Source organism: Herpailurus yagouaroundi, unplaced genomic scaffold (assembly GCF_014898765.1).
Source record: "Herpailurus yagouaroundi ecotype Mexico unplaced genomic scaffold, PumYag 184, whole genome shotgun sequence".
Taxonomy (NCBI): Eukaryota; Metazoa; Chordata; class Mammalia; order Carnivora; family Felidae; genus Herpailurus; species Herpailurus yagouaroundi.
The window spans coordinates 21951157-21967715 of record NW_024412415.1 but is presented as its reverse complement, the minus strand read 5'-3'; the positions used below and the strand labels follow the sequence as shown (position 1 = coordinate 21967715).

The 16559-nt window shown below is 36.4% G+C and overlaps 1 protein-coding gene across 3 annotated transcripts in view; it reads right to left on the bottom strand.

Annotated features, from left to right (window-relative positions):
• TEX9 (testis expressed 9) overlaps positions 1–16559 on the bottom strand; it is a 64909-nt gene that overhangs the window by 22376 nt on the left and 25974 nt on the right. For all 3 annotated transcript variants that reach the window (XM_040492773.1, XM_040492775.1, XM_040492774.1), the window contains exons 8-9: positions 16186–16268; positions 15592–15765 (exon numbers count right to left, since the gene is read on the bottom strand). In XM_040492773.1, coding sequence (XP_040348707.1) covers positions 15592–15765; positions 16186–16268 — 257 coding nt within the window. The remainder of the gene's footprint in view (positions 1–15591; positions 15766–16185; positions 16269–16559) is intronic.

Here is a 16559-nt window from a genome sequence, read left to right as displayed (position 1 = left end):
GTTTTTAAAAGTCTCTTATGATTTGGCTCCCTCCCTAACTTTTTTTTTCCTTCCCCTCCCCCATGGTCTTCTGTCAAGTTTCTCAGGATCCACATAAGAGTGAAAACATATGGTATCTGTCTTTCTCTGTATGACTTATTTCACTTAGCATCACACTCTCCAGTTCCATCCACATTGCTACAAAAGGCCGTATTTCATTCTTTCTCCTTGCCAAGTAGTATTCCATTGTGTATATAAACCACAATTTCTTTATCCATTCATCAGTTGATGGACATTTATGTTCTTTCCATAATTTGGCTATTGTTCAAAGTGCTGCTATAAACATTGGGGTACAAGTGCCCCTATGCATCAGCACTCCTGTATCCCTTGGGTAAATTCCTAGCAGTCTATTGCTGGGTCATAGAGTAGATCTATTTTTAATTTTTTGAGGAACCTCCACAGTTTTCCAGAGCGGCTGCACTAGTTTGCATTCCCACCAACAGTGCAAGAGGGTTCCGGTTTCTCTACATCCTTTCCAGCATCTATAGTCTCCTGATTTGTTCATTTTAACCACTTTAACTGGTGTGAGGTGTTATCTCAGTGTGGTTTTGATTTGTATTTCCCTGATGAGGAGTGACATTGAGCATCTCTTCATGTGCCTGCTGGCCATCTGGATGTCTTCTTTAGAGAAGTGTCTATTCATGTTTTCTGCCCATTTCTTCACTGTGTTGTTTTCTGGGTGTGGAGTTTGGTGAGTTCTTTATAGATTTTGGATATTAGTCCTTTGTCTGACAAGTCATTTGCAAATATCTTTCCCATTCCGTTGGTTGCCTTTTAGTTTTGTTGGTTGTTTCCTTTGCTGTGCAGAAGCTTTTTATCTTCATAAGGTCCCAATAGTTCATTTTTGCTTTTAATTCCCTTGCCTTTGGAGATGTATCAAGTAAGACATTGCTGCGGCTGAGGTCAGAGAGGTTTTTTCCTGCTTTCTCCTCTAGGATTTGGATGGTTTCCTGTCTCACATTCAGGTCCTTTGTCCAATTTCAGTTTATTTTTGTGAATGGTGAAAGAAAGTGGTCTAGTTTCATTCTTCTGCATGTTGCTGTCCAGTTCTCCCAGCACCATTTGTTAAAGAGACTGTCTTTTTCCATTGGATATTCTTTCCTGCTTTGTCAAAGACTAGTTGGCCAAGTGGGCCTAGTGGGAATCTTGTTCATCCAATTCTGGAGTCTCTATTCTATTCTATCAGTCTATGTGTCTGTTTTTGTGCCAATACCATGCTGTCTTGATGATTACAGCTTTGTAGTAGAGGCTAAAGTCTGGAATTGTGATGCCTCCCGCTTTGGTCTTCTTCTTCAATATTCTTTGGGTATTCGGGGTCTTTTGTGGTTCCATACAAATTTTAGGATTGCTTGTTCTAGCTTTGAGAAGAATGCTGGTGCCATTTTGATTGGGATTGCATTGAATGTGTAGATTGCTTTGGGTAGTATTGACATTTTAACAATATTTATTCTTCCCATGCATGAGCATGGAATGTTTTTCCATTTCTTTATATCTTCTTCAATTTCCTTCATAAGCTTTCTATAGTTTTCAGCATACAGATCTTTTAAATCTTTAGTTAGGTTTATTCCTAGGTATTTTATGATTCTTGGTGCAATTGTAAATGGGATCAGTTTATTTGTCTTTCTGTTGCTTCATTATTAGTGTATAAGAATGCAACTGATTTCTGTACATTAATTTTGTATCCTGCGACTTTGCAGAATCCATGTATCAGTTCTAGCAGACTTTTGGTAGAGTCTGTCGGGTTTTCCATGTATAGTATGTCATCTGCAAAAAGTGAAAGCTTGACTTCATCTTGGCCAATTTTGAAGCCTTTGATTTCATTTTGTTGTCTGATTGCTGATGCTAGACCTTCCAACAGAAGTTGGAATTCCAATGGAATTTCTCCATTTCTTCCAGGTTGTCCAGTTTGTTGGCATATAATTTTTCATAGTATTCCCTGATAATTGGTTGTATTTCTGAGGGATTGGTTGTAATAATTCCATTTTCATTCATTATTTGATCTATTTAGGTCCTCTCCTTTTTCTTTTTGAGAAGCCTGGCTAGAGGTTTATCAATTTTGTTTATTTAAAAAAAAAAACCAACTCTTGGTTTCATTGATCTGTTCTACAGGTTTTTTTTTAGATCCTATATTATTTCTGCTCTGATCATTATTATTTCTCTTCTGCTGGGTTTGGGGTGTCTTTGCTGTTCTGCTTCTATTTCCTTTACGTGTGCTGTTAGATTTTATATTTGGGATTTTTCTTGTTTCTTGAGATAGGCCAGGATTGCAATGTATATCCCTCTCAGGACTGCCTTTGCTGCATCCCAAAGCATTTAGATTGTTGTATTTTCTTTTTCATTTGTTTCCATCTATTTTTAAATTTCTTCTCTAATTGCCTGGTTGGCCCATTACCTGGTTAACCCCTCACAGGGATGGGGGGTGGGCCACCGGGGGCCTCCCACTTATTCTACACCTCTCATGTCTCTTCACCATTGCAGACTAGAGTCAAGGTCAACAGGGTCTTCTTTCCCCCCCTGATTCCACCAAGCCTGTTCCCCTGGCTGTGGTTTCACTGGATACTAGGTAGGGACACCTAGTGGGAATCTTGTTCATCCATTCATGCATGTCACTAATTAGGTGATGAGGCATTTGGCTACCTTAAGAGAGTCATATTTACTCCCGAAATTTACATTTGTAAGGCTTCCAAATGTGGGGATGATTCTTGTAAAGATCTGGAGAGAAGACTTATAGACTGAAGGAACAATGAAAACAAAGATCCTGAGGTAGGAATCCACTCAGCATATTCAAAGATCACCAAGGTGGTATTGCTATTGTGGTAGGACTATCAATCTAAGAGGTTACTGGAATAGAGTAAGTGAACGACAGTAGCTGGGGCTTGGATAGAAGTAGTGAGTTTTTGGTAAGTAGTTAATTCTATGTATTTTGAAGATAGAATTGACAGAACTTGTTGATGGGCTGGATGTAGATATGGTAAGAGAGAAGGAGCAACAGGACTTTTGGATTTTGGCCTGAACAACTTGATGTCTTTTACTGAGAAGGAGAGGAGAAGCTTGTTTACAGAGTGCAGGGAAGCAGGAGCTCCTTTTAAGACGTATGAAGTTTAACATATCAAGCAGAAGTATCAAGTGGGCACCAAAGAAGAGGTTAGAGCAAGAAAAAGAAATGTGGTGGTGATCAACATATGGATGGTATATAAAGCCATGGAAGTGAATGAGAGCATCTAACAACTGGATGTAGACAGAATAGTGAAGAGAGCCAAGGACTCAGCCTTGGGCACTTCAACGTGTAAAGATCAAGAAAATAAGGAAGAAAACCATTAAGTGTGCTATAGAAGTCAAATGAAAAGTATTTCAAGGAGTGAGTAATCAACCATGGCAAATGTTACTGAGAGACAAATTACTGAAAGGAATAGTAACTGACTACAACTGGCAGTGTGGATTACTGATGATGTTGTAAAGAATGGTTCTGAGGCAGAGCAGAGATGGAAACCTAACTAGACTAGTTTCAGGAGAGATTGACAAATGAGGAATAGAGACATTGAGTATAAACAACCATTTTAACAAGCTTCACTATAATGGGGAGCAATGTTATAGAGCTGGAGGTACATATAAGATCAATGGAGGTTTTAAAAAATATATTGCATATTCTATAACATGTTTCTATGATCATATGAATAATCCAATAGATGAATGTGATTTTTGAAAGACAAAGACAGGATAATTGTAGAAGCAAAGTCCCTGAGTAGGAGAGAGGGTATGTGATCCAGTGCACGGTAAAGAGAGGTATTTACACAGAAGAGGTAGGAATCTATTGTCATACATTAGGATGGAAGCAGAGTAGATGGGTACAGAGGCAGAGACATTCACATATTTAGTGACAGGATGAGAAAGAGTTATCTTTTGATTTTATTTTCTTAGTAAGACAGGGGGCAAAGTCATGAACTTAAAATGGGAAAGTTAGAAGAAGTACTGAAAAGTTGAGGAGAAAAGTTCACCTGTGTAATAATCATCTTGGGAGAGGGAAATGACTTCTCAGAAAGTTGGAGAGGAAAATGGCATTACACCTGAGATTTGTAAAATAAATTAAAATAGGACCAATCCATTTGGCTGGTGTTTTTTTGTTTTGTTTTGTTTTGACAGCCCAAATTCACTGCACTTGAGGAAGCATGCAGTAGCAAGGACATTACGTTTAAATAGGCTTGGGTTTTGCCCGCACACTAGATTTGCAGGGAAATTAAGAATATACAATGGATAATTAAGTAGTGAACATGAAAACTAAGCTGGGAGGAAGGGAATAAAGAACTGGGGGGAGATGCAGATCTGTATAATAAAAATATATTTGACTATACACAACTATCTTATGTATGTGAGAGCAATTTGTAAACTACACAATATTAAACAAAAGGACCATTAATATAACAGCTCTACAGGACACATCTAGGCAAAAATTTAAAAAGCTTTCTTTGCAAGATAAGAACTTGAAGAAATTAAGAAAATGATTTTGAGTAGTTTTGCTATAAAAGCAAAAAAGAATAAAGTATCTTCAAGAAATTATACAAACATCAATTTTAGCTGGGGAAAAAGATAAAAAGAGAGCAGACTTTTTAAAAAGTGAGTTACTAATGATAAGCATGTTTGTGTGACATAATTCATGGTCAGAGAAACTTGTGGATGTACCTGCTGACTTTAATTTGACCAAAACCAACATAAAACAGACATTAAGTCTTCCACACATGATAAACAATAAGGATCTAACATAAAAACACATCATAAACAACTAAAAGAAATAATCAAAACTTGTTAAATAAGTATTTAGAGATCATGGAAAACAGTAGGATGATGATTCCTGACAGAAGGGAAATAAATGAAGTAGTCCTATAATCACCCCAGCATTCGGCCTCAAGGCAACACCCACACTTTGGGTACAAGGAGGAGAAAACACAAATAGAGCTCAAGGTCTGTTGAGCTGAGTAAGGAGACAGAGATGGGAGTTGGAGGAGACTGAGGCAGCTAGAATTTCTAAGAAGGGTTCAAGTAAGGAGGAACTCCATTAGGAAGGAGCTTCAGGAATCCACATACTGAGGACTAGGCCACACCTGCATACAGAGAAACTCAACAAGGCCAGCAAAGAACAAGCAGCAAGTGTATATAGAACAATTCACGTCATTCAGACAAGGAACGAAGACATTTGAGCTCTAAACAGACAGAAGTGAGAGTCTATAGTGATAATCCAAGGCATTCAGTTGAGATTTTGGAAGATATCTTTAAGGGAAGCCTTGGTAGTAGAGCTGAATTATTCTTGGAGGCTACTCTAGACACACCCAGCCAAACTTAAAAACAGGACTCAAAGGGACTATATTGAAAAATATCTGTTAAAACCCAATACTATCTTCAAAGAGCACACTAAACACAGACACTCAATAATATAACATTCACAATGTCTATCATCCAATATAAAATCACTAACCAATTCAAGAAGCAGGAAAATGTGATTGATCTCCAGGAGAAAAAATAGTCAAGAGAAACAACAAATCCTTATCTGAGAAAAATGATGGATCCAGCAGACAAGGCTTTCCAAACAGCTATTTTAATTATATACATTATTATAATGAGAACATAAATTGAAAATATAAAACAGAATCAAATGGAACTTCTACAGATAAATAATATATCCAAATGAACTTTTCACTGTGTTAAGAATAAGAACACATCAGACATTGAAAAGATGAGTGAACTACTGAAGACATAGCAACAGAATCTATCCAAACAAAAAATATAAAGGAAAAAGGCTTAAAAACATCAGTGACCTAATATCATTGATATATTATCAGTGTGATAATATCAAGTGGTGTAACAAAAGTATAATTGAAGTCTCAGGTCAGGGGAGAGAAAGAGAGGAGAGAGAAAAAATACTGGAAGAAATAATTGTCAACATTTTCCAAATTTCAGGAACATTATAAACCCACAGATCCAAAAAGTTCTACAAACTTCAAGCAGAATAAACACATTCTCCACACAAAACTAAGAAAACACGTCATTATCAAATTGCTGAAAACCAGTACCAGGGAATGTCTTAAAAGAAGAGATAAAAGATATAAAAATAAAAAGGTAGACAGAGCAAAGAATTACTGTGAAATTTTTGTCAGAAATGACATAACCTAGGAGACAGTGGGATGGTATCTTTAAAGTACTAAAAGAAGACAAAAATTTTCAACTGATAATTCTATCTCTAGAGGAAAATACCCTTCAAAAACGTAAGTGTCCAAACACAAGTGCATACAAAATTGATGAAATATGAATAATACCTGTGGTGTGTACCAATGTTGGTTTCCTGGTTTTGATATTGTACTGTAATTATGTTCAATGTTATCAATGAGGGAACTGAGTGAAGGGTACACAGGACTTATTATTTTTCCAGCTTTCTGTGAATCTATAATTTTCAAAATAAAAAAAATTTAAAGAAAACAGTCTTTTTTCAAAGAAACAAAAACAAAGAATCAGTAATTAGCAAACTGATACCACAAAAATGGAAAGAGTAGTTATTTCAAGCAGACATATACAAAAACAGATCTAAAGAATGAAGAATACCAGAAATGGCAAGTATAAAAGGCATTTTCATATGTTAATCTTTTTAAACTATAACTATTTAAAGAAATATTGTGAGATTTATGACATTTAAAAGTAAATGTATAACAACAAAAGCATAAAGGAAAGGAGGTAGAAATGGAGTATATGGTTGTGAGCGTCTTATATTTGAAATAGTATAACATGATTTGAAGGTAGATTGTGATATGGTAAATATGTTTTTTGTGTTTGATGTAATTTATGCATGCAAACATTTTTGATGTTTTTTGTGTTAAATCTAACATAAAAATATAAAACAAAGATATAGCCAATAGGGGAAAAACCACAAAATACTAAAAAATATTCAATTCAGAAGAGAAAAGAAGTAACAGAACAGTTAGAAAAGCAAGATGATAGATTTAAATCCAAATATCAAAACCTGAATTAATGTAATTGGTATGAACATGCCAATGAGAGACAGAGACCATCGAAGTAGATAAAAAAGCAAAACCCAATTTTGTACTGGCTATAACAAACTCATTCTCAGTATAAAAGGCAGATGACAAGTAAAAAGATGAAAAAAGATGTATCACACAAACACTATGCATCATGAAGCTGGAACTACTACACTAATATCAGAAAAAGTAACTCGACTTTGGAACAAGAAATATCATCAGAGATTTTAAAAAAGTATTTACAAAGAAGCATTAATCAACACCACTACAGTCCTAATTGTGCAGGCATCCAAAATAGAGACTGAAAATACATGAATCCAAAACTGATATAACTGAAAGGAGAAAAAGACAAATCCGTAACTCTAGTCAGAGATTTCAGCATCAGCACCTAATAAATGATTAAGCACTTTAACAACACCATCAACAAACTCACCCTAATATTTGCAGAACACTCCATTCAACACAGCATACTATATATTTTTTTCAAATTACATGAAGTATTCATCAAAAGATGCTAAATGCTGGTCCATAAAAGTAGTTGAGATAAATTTTAAAAGAATGAAACCATACAGGGTAGGTTCTCACACCACAGAATTAAATTAGAAATCAACAGAATGACATGAAAAATGCCCAATTATTTAGAAATTAAATTTAGAAATTAAATTATTTAGAAATTAAATATAATCCAATGATCAAGAAAAATTATAAACGAAATTGGAATATACATTGAACTTAATGAAAATAAAAAGACAACATCAAAATGTGTGGAATGCAGATAAGGCAGCACTTAGAGGAAAATTGATAGCTTTAAGTGCTTATGTAAGCAAAGAAGAGACAGATAGAAATTTGAGAGTTGCCAGCTAACATGGAGGAGCAGCAAGGAAATTTTTTTTTTGCCTCTCTTGTCCCTGAAATGCAGCCAGATCAACACCAAACCATCTTGCACACCTAGAAAACTGATTTGAGGATTAACATAACAATACAACCTGAACCACAGAATTCAGCAGGTACGTGGCACAGAGACATGAAAAGGGGAGAGAGAAGCCAGAGAGGGTAGGGAGCTGGTTTTGCTTGCAGAGAGAGGATGGAGAGTACAGAAAAAGCACTCCCCCCTAAAGCAGCTGGAGGGAAAGAGAAAGAGTAGAAAACCTACAAGGGACTGAACAAGAAAGGGAGAAAGGAGAGGGTTTGGATACCTTTCAGACTGTATGAACAGGGGAGTACAGAGTCTGAAACTCTGCAGCTTGATACCTGGCGGAGCTCTAGTAGGAAGAGCGAATCCCCAGGAGAAGACAGTGAGGACCAAGGGGTCCTCAGGCCACGTGGAGAGTGGCGGTTCCCCTGCTGGGAGGACATTTGATAGAGGCTGTGCGGCCTCCCCAAAGGCAAAGGTCCCAGAGGTTTCTGGAGAACAGCAATGTTCGCTGCTGTTGGAACAAGGACGTTGAGGGTGAAACCTGGCGCCAGATGTGTGTTGTAACTTCCCATAATCCTTGAAACACTGCTGCTACATGATTGTGCAAACTTTTTCTGGGGCAGGTAGGCACCTGTCTGTAGCCTCTGGGAATCTGTAGCCAAGCAGTCATGTGAAAGTTCCTGAGGGCAGGCCAGCACCTAGCGATTCCCCAGAGGGTCTGAGTGGGTCAAAGCTGCAGGGCCCTCAGAAGTGAGGGGTTTAGAAACACAGCCCCATCTGAGATAAAACTTAGGCCAGGTGCTGCCTGGCAGGCTGATGGCTTGGTCACAGTATAGAAGTGGGGAGTTAACAGAAGCTGGAGACAAAGGAGGGGTGCTTGATTGCCAATGCTCAAGAGCACAGAGTTCTGATACTAGAGAAAGGGTAGCTGGGTGATACCATTTTCACCCCTCTGTTGCTACATGTGTCACAATAATCCACACCAGTAAATTAAGCAGTGCCATCTACCAATAAATTAGGCAGTGCCATCTAATGGAGAATAGTGTCATTACTCCAAGCCCTGTCCAACTGGGCCAACTGTTCTCTGGAGGACCACAAGTCTCTCTGCCTGCCTAGTTCACGGACTATAAAGTGCTTCATAGTTGGACTTCTGGAGTAAACTGGATATAACTTTAATCATATTTCATTCTGTTCACTGGTCCATCTATCAATTTTTTTCCTTTTATTCTTGAATATAGGAAGAGAAAACAATTATTTTTATAAAGAAGATTTTTAATTTTTTCTACTATATTTTTTACTTTTTGGTAAATTTTTTAGTTCTATTTTACTCTCACCATTTCAATTTATTCTATTTTAGTGTATTCATCTTTTAAAATTTTCAAACTTTTTTTTTCTTTTCTTTCCCTTTTTTCTCTACTCTATCAAACCTCTTTCAACAACCAGACCAAACACATCTAGAATCTAGCATCCTTTGTTTTTTTCTGTGTTGCTTTTATTTATTTATTTATTTATTTATTTATTTATTTATTTATTCATTCATTCATTCATTCATTTATTTTATTGTATTAATTCTTTTTCTTCCTGCAAAATGACAAAACGAAGGATTCACCCCAAAAGAAAACAGGACGAAATGACAGCCAGGGACTTAATAAAAGTAAGATGTATGAACTAGAATTCAGAATCACAATAATAAGAATACTACCTGGGGTTTAAAAAAGCATAGAATCCCTTTCTGCAGAGATAAAAAAAAAAAAGTAAAATCTAGTCAGGATGACATTAAAAATGTTGTAACTTAGATGCACTCTTACATGGATGCCCCAGTGGCAAGGATGGATGAAGCAGAGCAGTGAATCAACGATAGAGAGGACACACTTATGGAGAATAATGAAGCAGGAAAAAAGAGGGAAACTAAGGCAAAAGAGCACAAAATAAGAATTAGAGAACTCAGGGACTCATTAAAAAGGAATAACATTTGAATCAGAGGAGCTCCAGAAGATGAAGAGAGAGAAAAAGGGGTAGAAGTTTTATGTGAGCAAATCATAGAGGAAAACTTTCCTAACCTGGGAAAGACACAGACATTAAAATCCAGGACACAGAGAACTCTCATTAGATTCAACAAAAACCAACCATTGACAAGACATATCATAGTCAAATTCACAAAATACTCAGACAAGGAAAGAATCATGAAAGCAGCAAGGGAAAAAAGTCCTTAACCTACAAGGGAAGACAGATCAGGTTCACAGCAGACCAATTCACAGAAACTTGGCAGGCCAGAAAGGAGTGGCAGGATATATTCAATGTGCTGAATCAGAAAAATATGCAGCCAAGAATTCTTTATCCAGCAAGTCTGTCATTCAAAATAGAAGGAGAGAAAAAAAGTTACCCAAACAAACATTAAAGCAATTCATGACCATTAAACCAGCCCTGAAAGAAAATTTCAGAGGGATTCTCTGAGGGGAGAAAAGATGGGGGAAAAAAGACCCAAAGCAACAAAGACTAGAAAGGACCAGAGAACACCACCAGGAACACCAACTCTACAGGCAACATAATGACAATAAATTAGTATCTTTCAGTACTCACTCTAAATATAAAGGGGTAAACGCTCCAATCAAAAGACATAGGGTAACAGAATGGATAAGGAAACAAGATCCATCTATATGCTGTTTACAAGAGACCCATTTTTTTTAATTTTTATTTATTTTTTAATACGAAATTTATTGTCAAATTGGTTTCCATACAACACCCAGTGCTCATCCCAAAAAGTGCCCTGCTCAAAACCCATCACCCATCCTCCCTTCCCTCCCACCCCCCATCAACCCTCAGTTTGTTCTCAGTTTTTAAAAGTCTCTTTGGCAAGAGACCCATTTTAGACCTAAAGGCACCTTCAGATTGAAAGTAAGGAGATGGAGAGCTATCTATCAGCTAATGGTCACCAAAAGAAAGCCCTAGTAGCCATACTTATATCAGAGAATCTAGATTTTAAAATAAAGACTGTAACAAGAAATGAAGAAGGGCATTATATCATAATTAAGGGGTTTATCCACCAAGAAGATCTAACATAGTAAAGATTTATGCTCCAAGTGTGGAAATACCAAAATATATAAATCAATTAATCACAAACATAAACTCATTGATAATAATATCATACAGCAGGGGACTTCAACACCCCACTTACAACAATGGACAGATCATCTAAACAGAAAATCAACAAGGAAACAATGGCTTTGAGTGACACACTGAACCGGATGGACTTAACAGATATATTCAGAACATTTCACCCTAAAGCAGCAAATACACATTCTTCTTTAGTGCACATGGAACATTTGCCAGAAGAGATCACATACTGGGACACAAATCAGCCCTCCACATGTACAAAGAGATAGAGATCATACCATGCATATTTTCAGACCACAGTGCTATGAAACTTGAAATCAATCACAAGAAAAAACTTGGAAAGATAATACTTGGAGACTAAAGAACATCCTACTAAAGAATGAATAGGCTAACCAAGAAGTGAAAGAGAAAATTAATAAGTACATGGAAGCCAATGAAAATGATAACACCACAGCCCAAAACCTCTGGGATGCAGTAAAAGTGGTCATAAGAGGGAAGTACATAGCAATCCAGGCCTTTCTTAAGAAGGAAAAAAGGTCTCAGAAACACAATCTAACCTTATACCTTAAAGAGCTGGAAAAAGAACAGCAAATAAAACCCCAAAACAGCAGAAAACAGCAAATAATAAAGATTAGAGCAGAGATGAATGCTACTGAAACCAACAAAAGTAGTAGAACAGATTAATGAAACCAGGACCTGGTTCTTTGAAAGAAGTAACAAAGTTGATAAACCCCTAGCCAATTTGATCAAAACGAAAAAGGAAAGAATCCAACTAAACAAAATCAAGATGAAACAGGAGAAATCACAACTAACACAGCAGAAATAAAAACAATAGGAGAGTATTATGAGCAATTATACACCAATAAATTAAGCAATCTGGAAGAAATGGACAAATTCCTAGAAACATATAAACTACCAAAACTGAAACAGGAAGAAACAGAAAATTTAACAGACCCATAACCAGTAAAGAAATCAAATTAGTAATCAAAAATCTCTCTCAAAAACAAAACAAAACAAAACAAAAAACATGAGTCCAGGGCCGGATGGCTTTCCAGGGGAATTCTACCAAACATTTGAAGAAAAGTTAGCACCCATTCTTTTGAAGCTGTTCCAAAAAACAGAAATGGAAGGAAAACTTTGAAACTCATTCTATGAAGCCAGCATTACCTTGATTCCAAAACTAGACAAAGATCCCACTAAAAAGGACAACTACAGATCAATTTCCCTGATGAACATGGATGCAAAATCCTCAACAAGATCTAGCCAACCAGATTCAACAATACATTAAAAGAATTATTCACCATGACCAAGTGGGATTTATACCTGGGATGCAGGGCTGGTTCAATATCTGCTAAATAATCAACGTGATATATCACACCAAAAAAAGAAAGGACAAGAACCACAGGCTCCTCTTAATAGATGCAGAGAAAGCATCTCACAAAATACAGTATCCTTTCTTGGTAAAAACCCTCAAGAAAGTAGGGATAAAGGATCATACTTCAAGATCATAAAATAGGGATAGAAAATCATACCTCAAGATCATAAAAGCCATATATGAAAGACCCACTGGTAATATCATCCCCAATGGCGGAAAAATGAGAGCTTTACCCCTAAGGTCCGGAACACAACAGGAATGTCCACTCTCACCACTGTTATTCAACACAGTATGGGAAGTCCTCGCCTCAGCAAACACAAAGGAATAAAAGGCATCCCAATTGGCAAGGAGGAAGTCAAACTTTCACTCTTCACAGACGACATGATACTCTATACAGAAACCCAAAAGATTTCACCAAAAAACTGCTAGAATTGATCCATGAATTCAGCAAAGTCGCAGGATGTAAGATCAATGCACAGAAATCAGTTGCATTCCTATACACCAATAATGAAGCCACAGAAAGAGAAATCCAGGAATCGATCCCATTTACGATTGCACCAAAACCCATAAAATACCTAGGAATAAACCTAACCAAGGATGTGAAAAATCTATACACTGAAAAGTGTAGAAAGCTTATGAAAGAAATTGAAGAAGACATTAAAAAAAATGGAAAAATATTCCATGCTCATGGATTGGAAGAATATTGTTAAAATGTTGATACTACCCAAAGCAATCTACATATTCAATGCAATCCCTATCAAAATAATCCCAACATTCTTCACAAAGCTAGAACAAACGATCCTAAAATTTGTATGGAACCAGATAAGACCCTGACTAGCCAAAGCAATCCTGAAAAAGAAAACCAAAGCTGGAGGCATCACAATCCCACACTTCAAGATGTATTAAAAGGCCAGAATCATCAAGAGAGTGTGGTACTTGCACAAAAACAAACACTCAGATCAATGGAACAGAATAGACAACCCAGAAATGGACCCACAAACATATGGCCAACTAATCTTTGACAAAGCAGGGAAGAATATCTAATGGAATAAAGACAGTCTCTTCAGCAAATGATGCTGGGAAAAATGGACAGCAACATGCAGAAAAATGCATCTGGACTACTTTCTTGCACCATAAACAAAAATAAACTCAAAATGGATGAAAGACCTAAATGTAAGACAGGAAGCCCTCAAAATCCTAGAGAAAGCAGGCAGCAACCCCTTTGACCTTGGCTGCAGAAACTTCTTACTTGACATGTCTCTGGAGGCAAGGCAAACAAAAGCAAAAATGAACTATTGGGACCTCATGAAGATAAAAAGCTTCTGCCCAGCAAAGGAAACAATCAGCAAAACTAAAAGGCAACCGACAGAATGGGAGAAGGTATTTGCAAAGGACATATTGGATAAAGGGTTAGTATCCAAAATCAGTAAAGAACTTACCAAACTCAACACCCAAAAAACAAATAATCCAGTGAAGAAATGGGAAAAAGACATAAATAGACACTTTTCCAAAGAAGACATTCAGATGACTAACAGACACATGAAAAGATGCTCAACATCACTCATCATGAGGGAAATACAAACATCACTCATCATCAGGAAATACACAATGAGACACTACCCCACAACAGTCAGAATGGCTAACATCAACAACACAGGCACCAACAGATGTTGGCAAGGATGTGGAGAAAGAGGATCTCTTTTGCACTGCTGGTGGGAACACAAACTGGTACAGCCACTCTGGAAAACAGTATGGAGGTTCCTCAAAAAATTAAAAATACAACTACTCTATGACCCAGCAACTGCACTACTAGGTATTTACCCACGGGATACAGGTGTGCTGTTTCAAAGGGGCACATGCATCCCAATGTTTATAGCTCTACTATCAACAACAGCCAAAGAATGGAAAGAGCCCAAATGTCCATCAACTGATGAATGGATAAAGAAGATGTGGCGTATATATACACAATGGAATATTACTTAGTGCTCAAAAAGAATAAAATCTTGCTATTTGCAACAATGTGGAAGGAACTAGTTTATTATCCTAAGCAAAATAAGTCACAAAAAGACAAATATCATGATTTCACTCATATGTGTAATTTAAGAAAAAACAAACAAACAAACATAGGGGAAGGAAAGGATAAATAAGATAAAAACAGAGAAGGGACACAAACCATAAGAGACTCTGAAATACAGGGAACAAACTGAGGGTCACTGGAGGGGAGGAAGGAGGGGGATGGGTTAAATGAGTGATGGGCATTAAGGAGGACACTTGTTGGGATGAGAATTGGGTGTTATAGGTTAAGTGATGAATCATTCACGTCTACTCCTGAAATCATTATTAAACTATATACTACATGTTAACCTGTATTTAAATTTAAATGTTCATTTGAATTAAAATGTTCTAAAATTGATCATGGTGATAGTTGCACAACTCTGTGAATATATTAAAAGCCACTAAATTGGGGGACACCCAGTGGCTCAGTCAGTTAAGCATCTCTCTCTTGATTTCAGCTTGGTTCATGATCACATGGTTCATGAGTTTGAGCCCTGCATTGGGATCTGCACTGACAGTGCAGAGCCTGCTTGGGAATCTCTCTCTCCCCCTTTCTCTCTGTCCCTCTCCCACTCATGCTGGATGCCTCTCTTTCTCTCTCTTTCTCAAAATAAGTAAACTTTAAGAAAAAGTCCCCAAATTGTATACTTTAAAAGGGTGATTTCAGGGTGCCTGGGTGGCTCAGTCTGTTAAGCATCCAACTTCGCCTCAAGCCATGATCTCACAGCTCATGAGTTCAAGCCCCGCATTGACTCTTGCTGACAGCTCAGAGCCTGGAGCCTGCTTTGGAATCTGTGTCTCTCTCTCTCTTTCTCCCCCTCTCCTGCTTGTGCTCTGTCTCTCTCTCAAAAATAAATAAACATTAAAAAATTAAAAAATTTTTTTAAATGTGGTGTGTACTATATGTGAATTTTATCTCAATAAATCTATTAATATTCTCCTATATATGGTGGAAGACTTTTTAGTAAACACTAACAAAATAAGTGAACAAAAGTGATGTCTACACAAACATGTAACTTTAATGTTTTATAGTGTTTTTAACATTAGGGCAGGAAAAATCACAAAATTATTACCTTTTCTACTGAAGACAGCTGTTGCTGTAATCCATCACATTTTTTATTTAGCTCCTCAAAAAGAGTTTTATATTTTTCTGTTTGAGACTGTTGCAAATTAATTGTTCGCTGCTGTCTCATACAATCTTCTTCCAAGTTTTTTATTTGAGACTTTAAATCCTGAATTTCATTTTCCTATAGTTATAAAATTACAGATTATGTGAAAAATACACAAGATTTGGTATCAAAACATAAAGCAGAAAACAAAAAGGAGTTTCATATGATTTTTAATGAGATACTTATATCCATTTCAAGGAGAATAACAAATTGTGTTCCATTCTCATCTTCAAAAATAGAAGTTAGAAGTTTCATTTGTGTTTAATAGCTTCCATTTGTAAATCTTATACAAAAAATTCTAACTGCTAACAAGTATTTAAAATTTTTTCACTTAGTGAAAATTCAACATCTCAGAATAGAATATAAGTCAGTATTTACATACAATTTTTAATTCAAAAGTTAACTGTAAATTATATGTCAATAAACATATATTGTAAAAATAATTAAACTGCTCCTAACATATCTTTAGATATAGAGCATTTATTTTAAAAAACATACCTTCTTATTGCATTCATATACAACATTATCCAATTCCTCCTGCATAACACGGAGTTTGGCCTTTAGAAATCTGTTCTGTGCTTCTGTGGATTTAAATGATTACATTTATTGTCCTTCACTGAATCTAAGATGCCATTAACTGCAGATAGACCATTTTATGAGGAAAAATAATGCTCAAGATGGCAAGTTTATCAGGAGACCCCTGTTTGAGAACACTAAAGACACTGAATACTCATACTATCAAGGTAAAGGAAAAACAAATCCACCCAACAGAAAGGAACTGTTCACATTTCAACAGTGGAACTGAGTAAAGAGGGAAAAAACCCCAAAAACCTCTCCTTAGAGTCTAAACCACAAGCCAGTATTCACTCTTG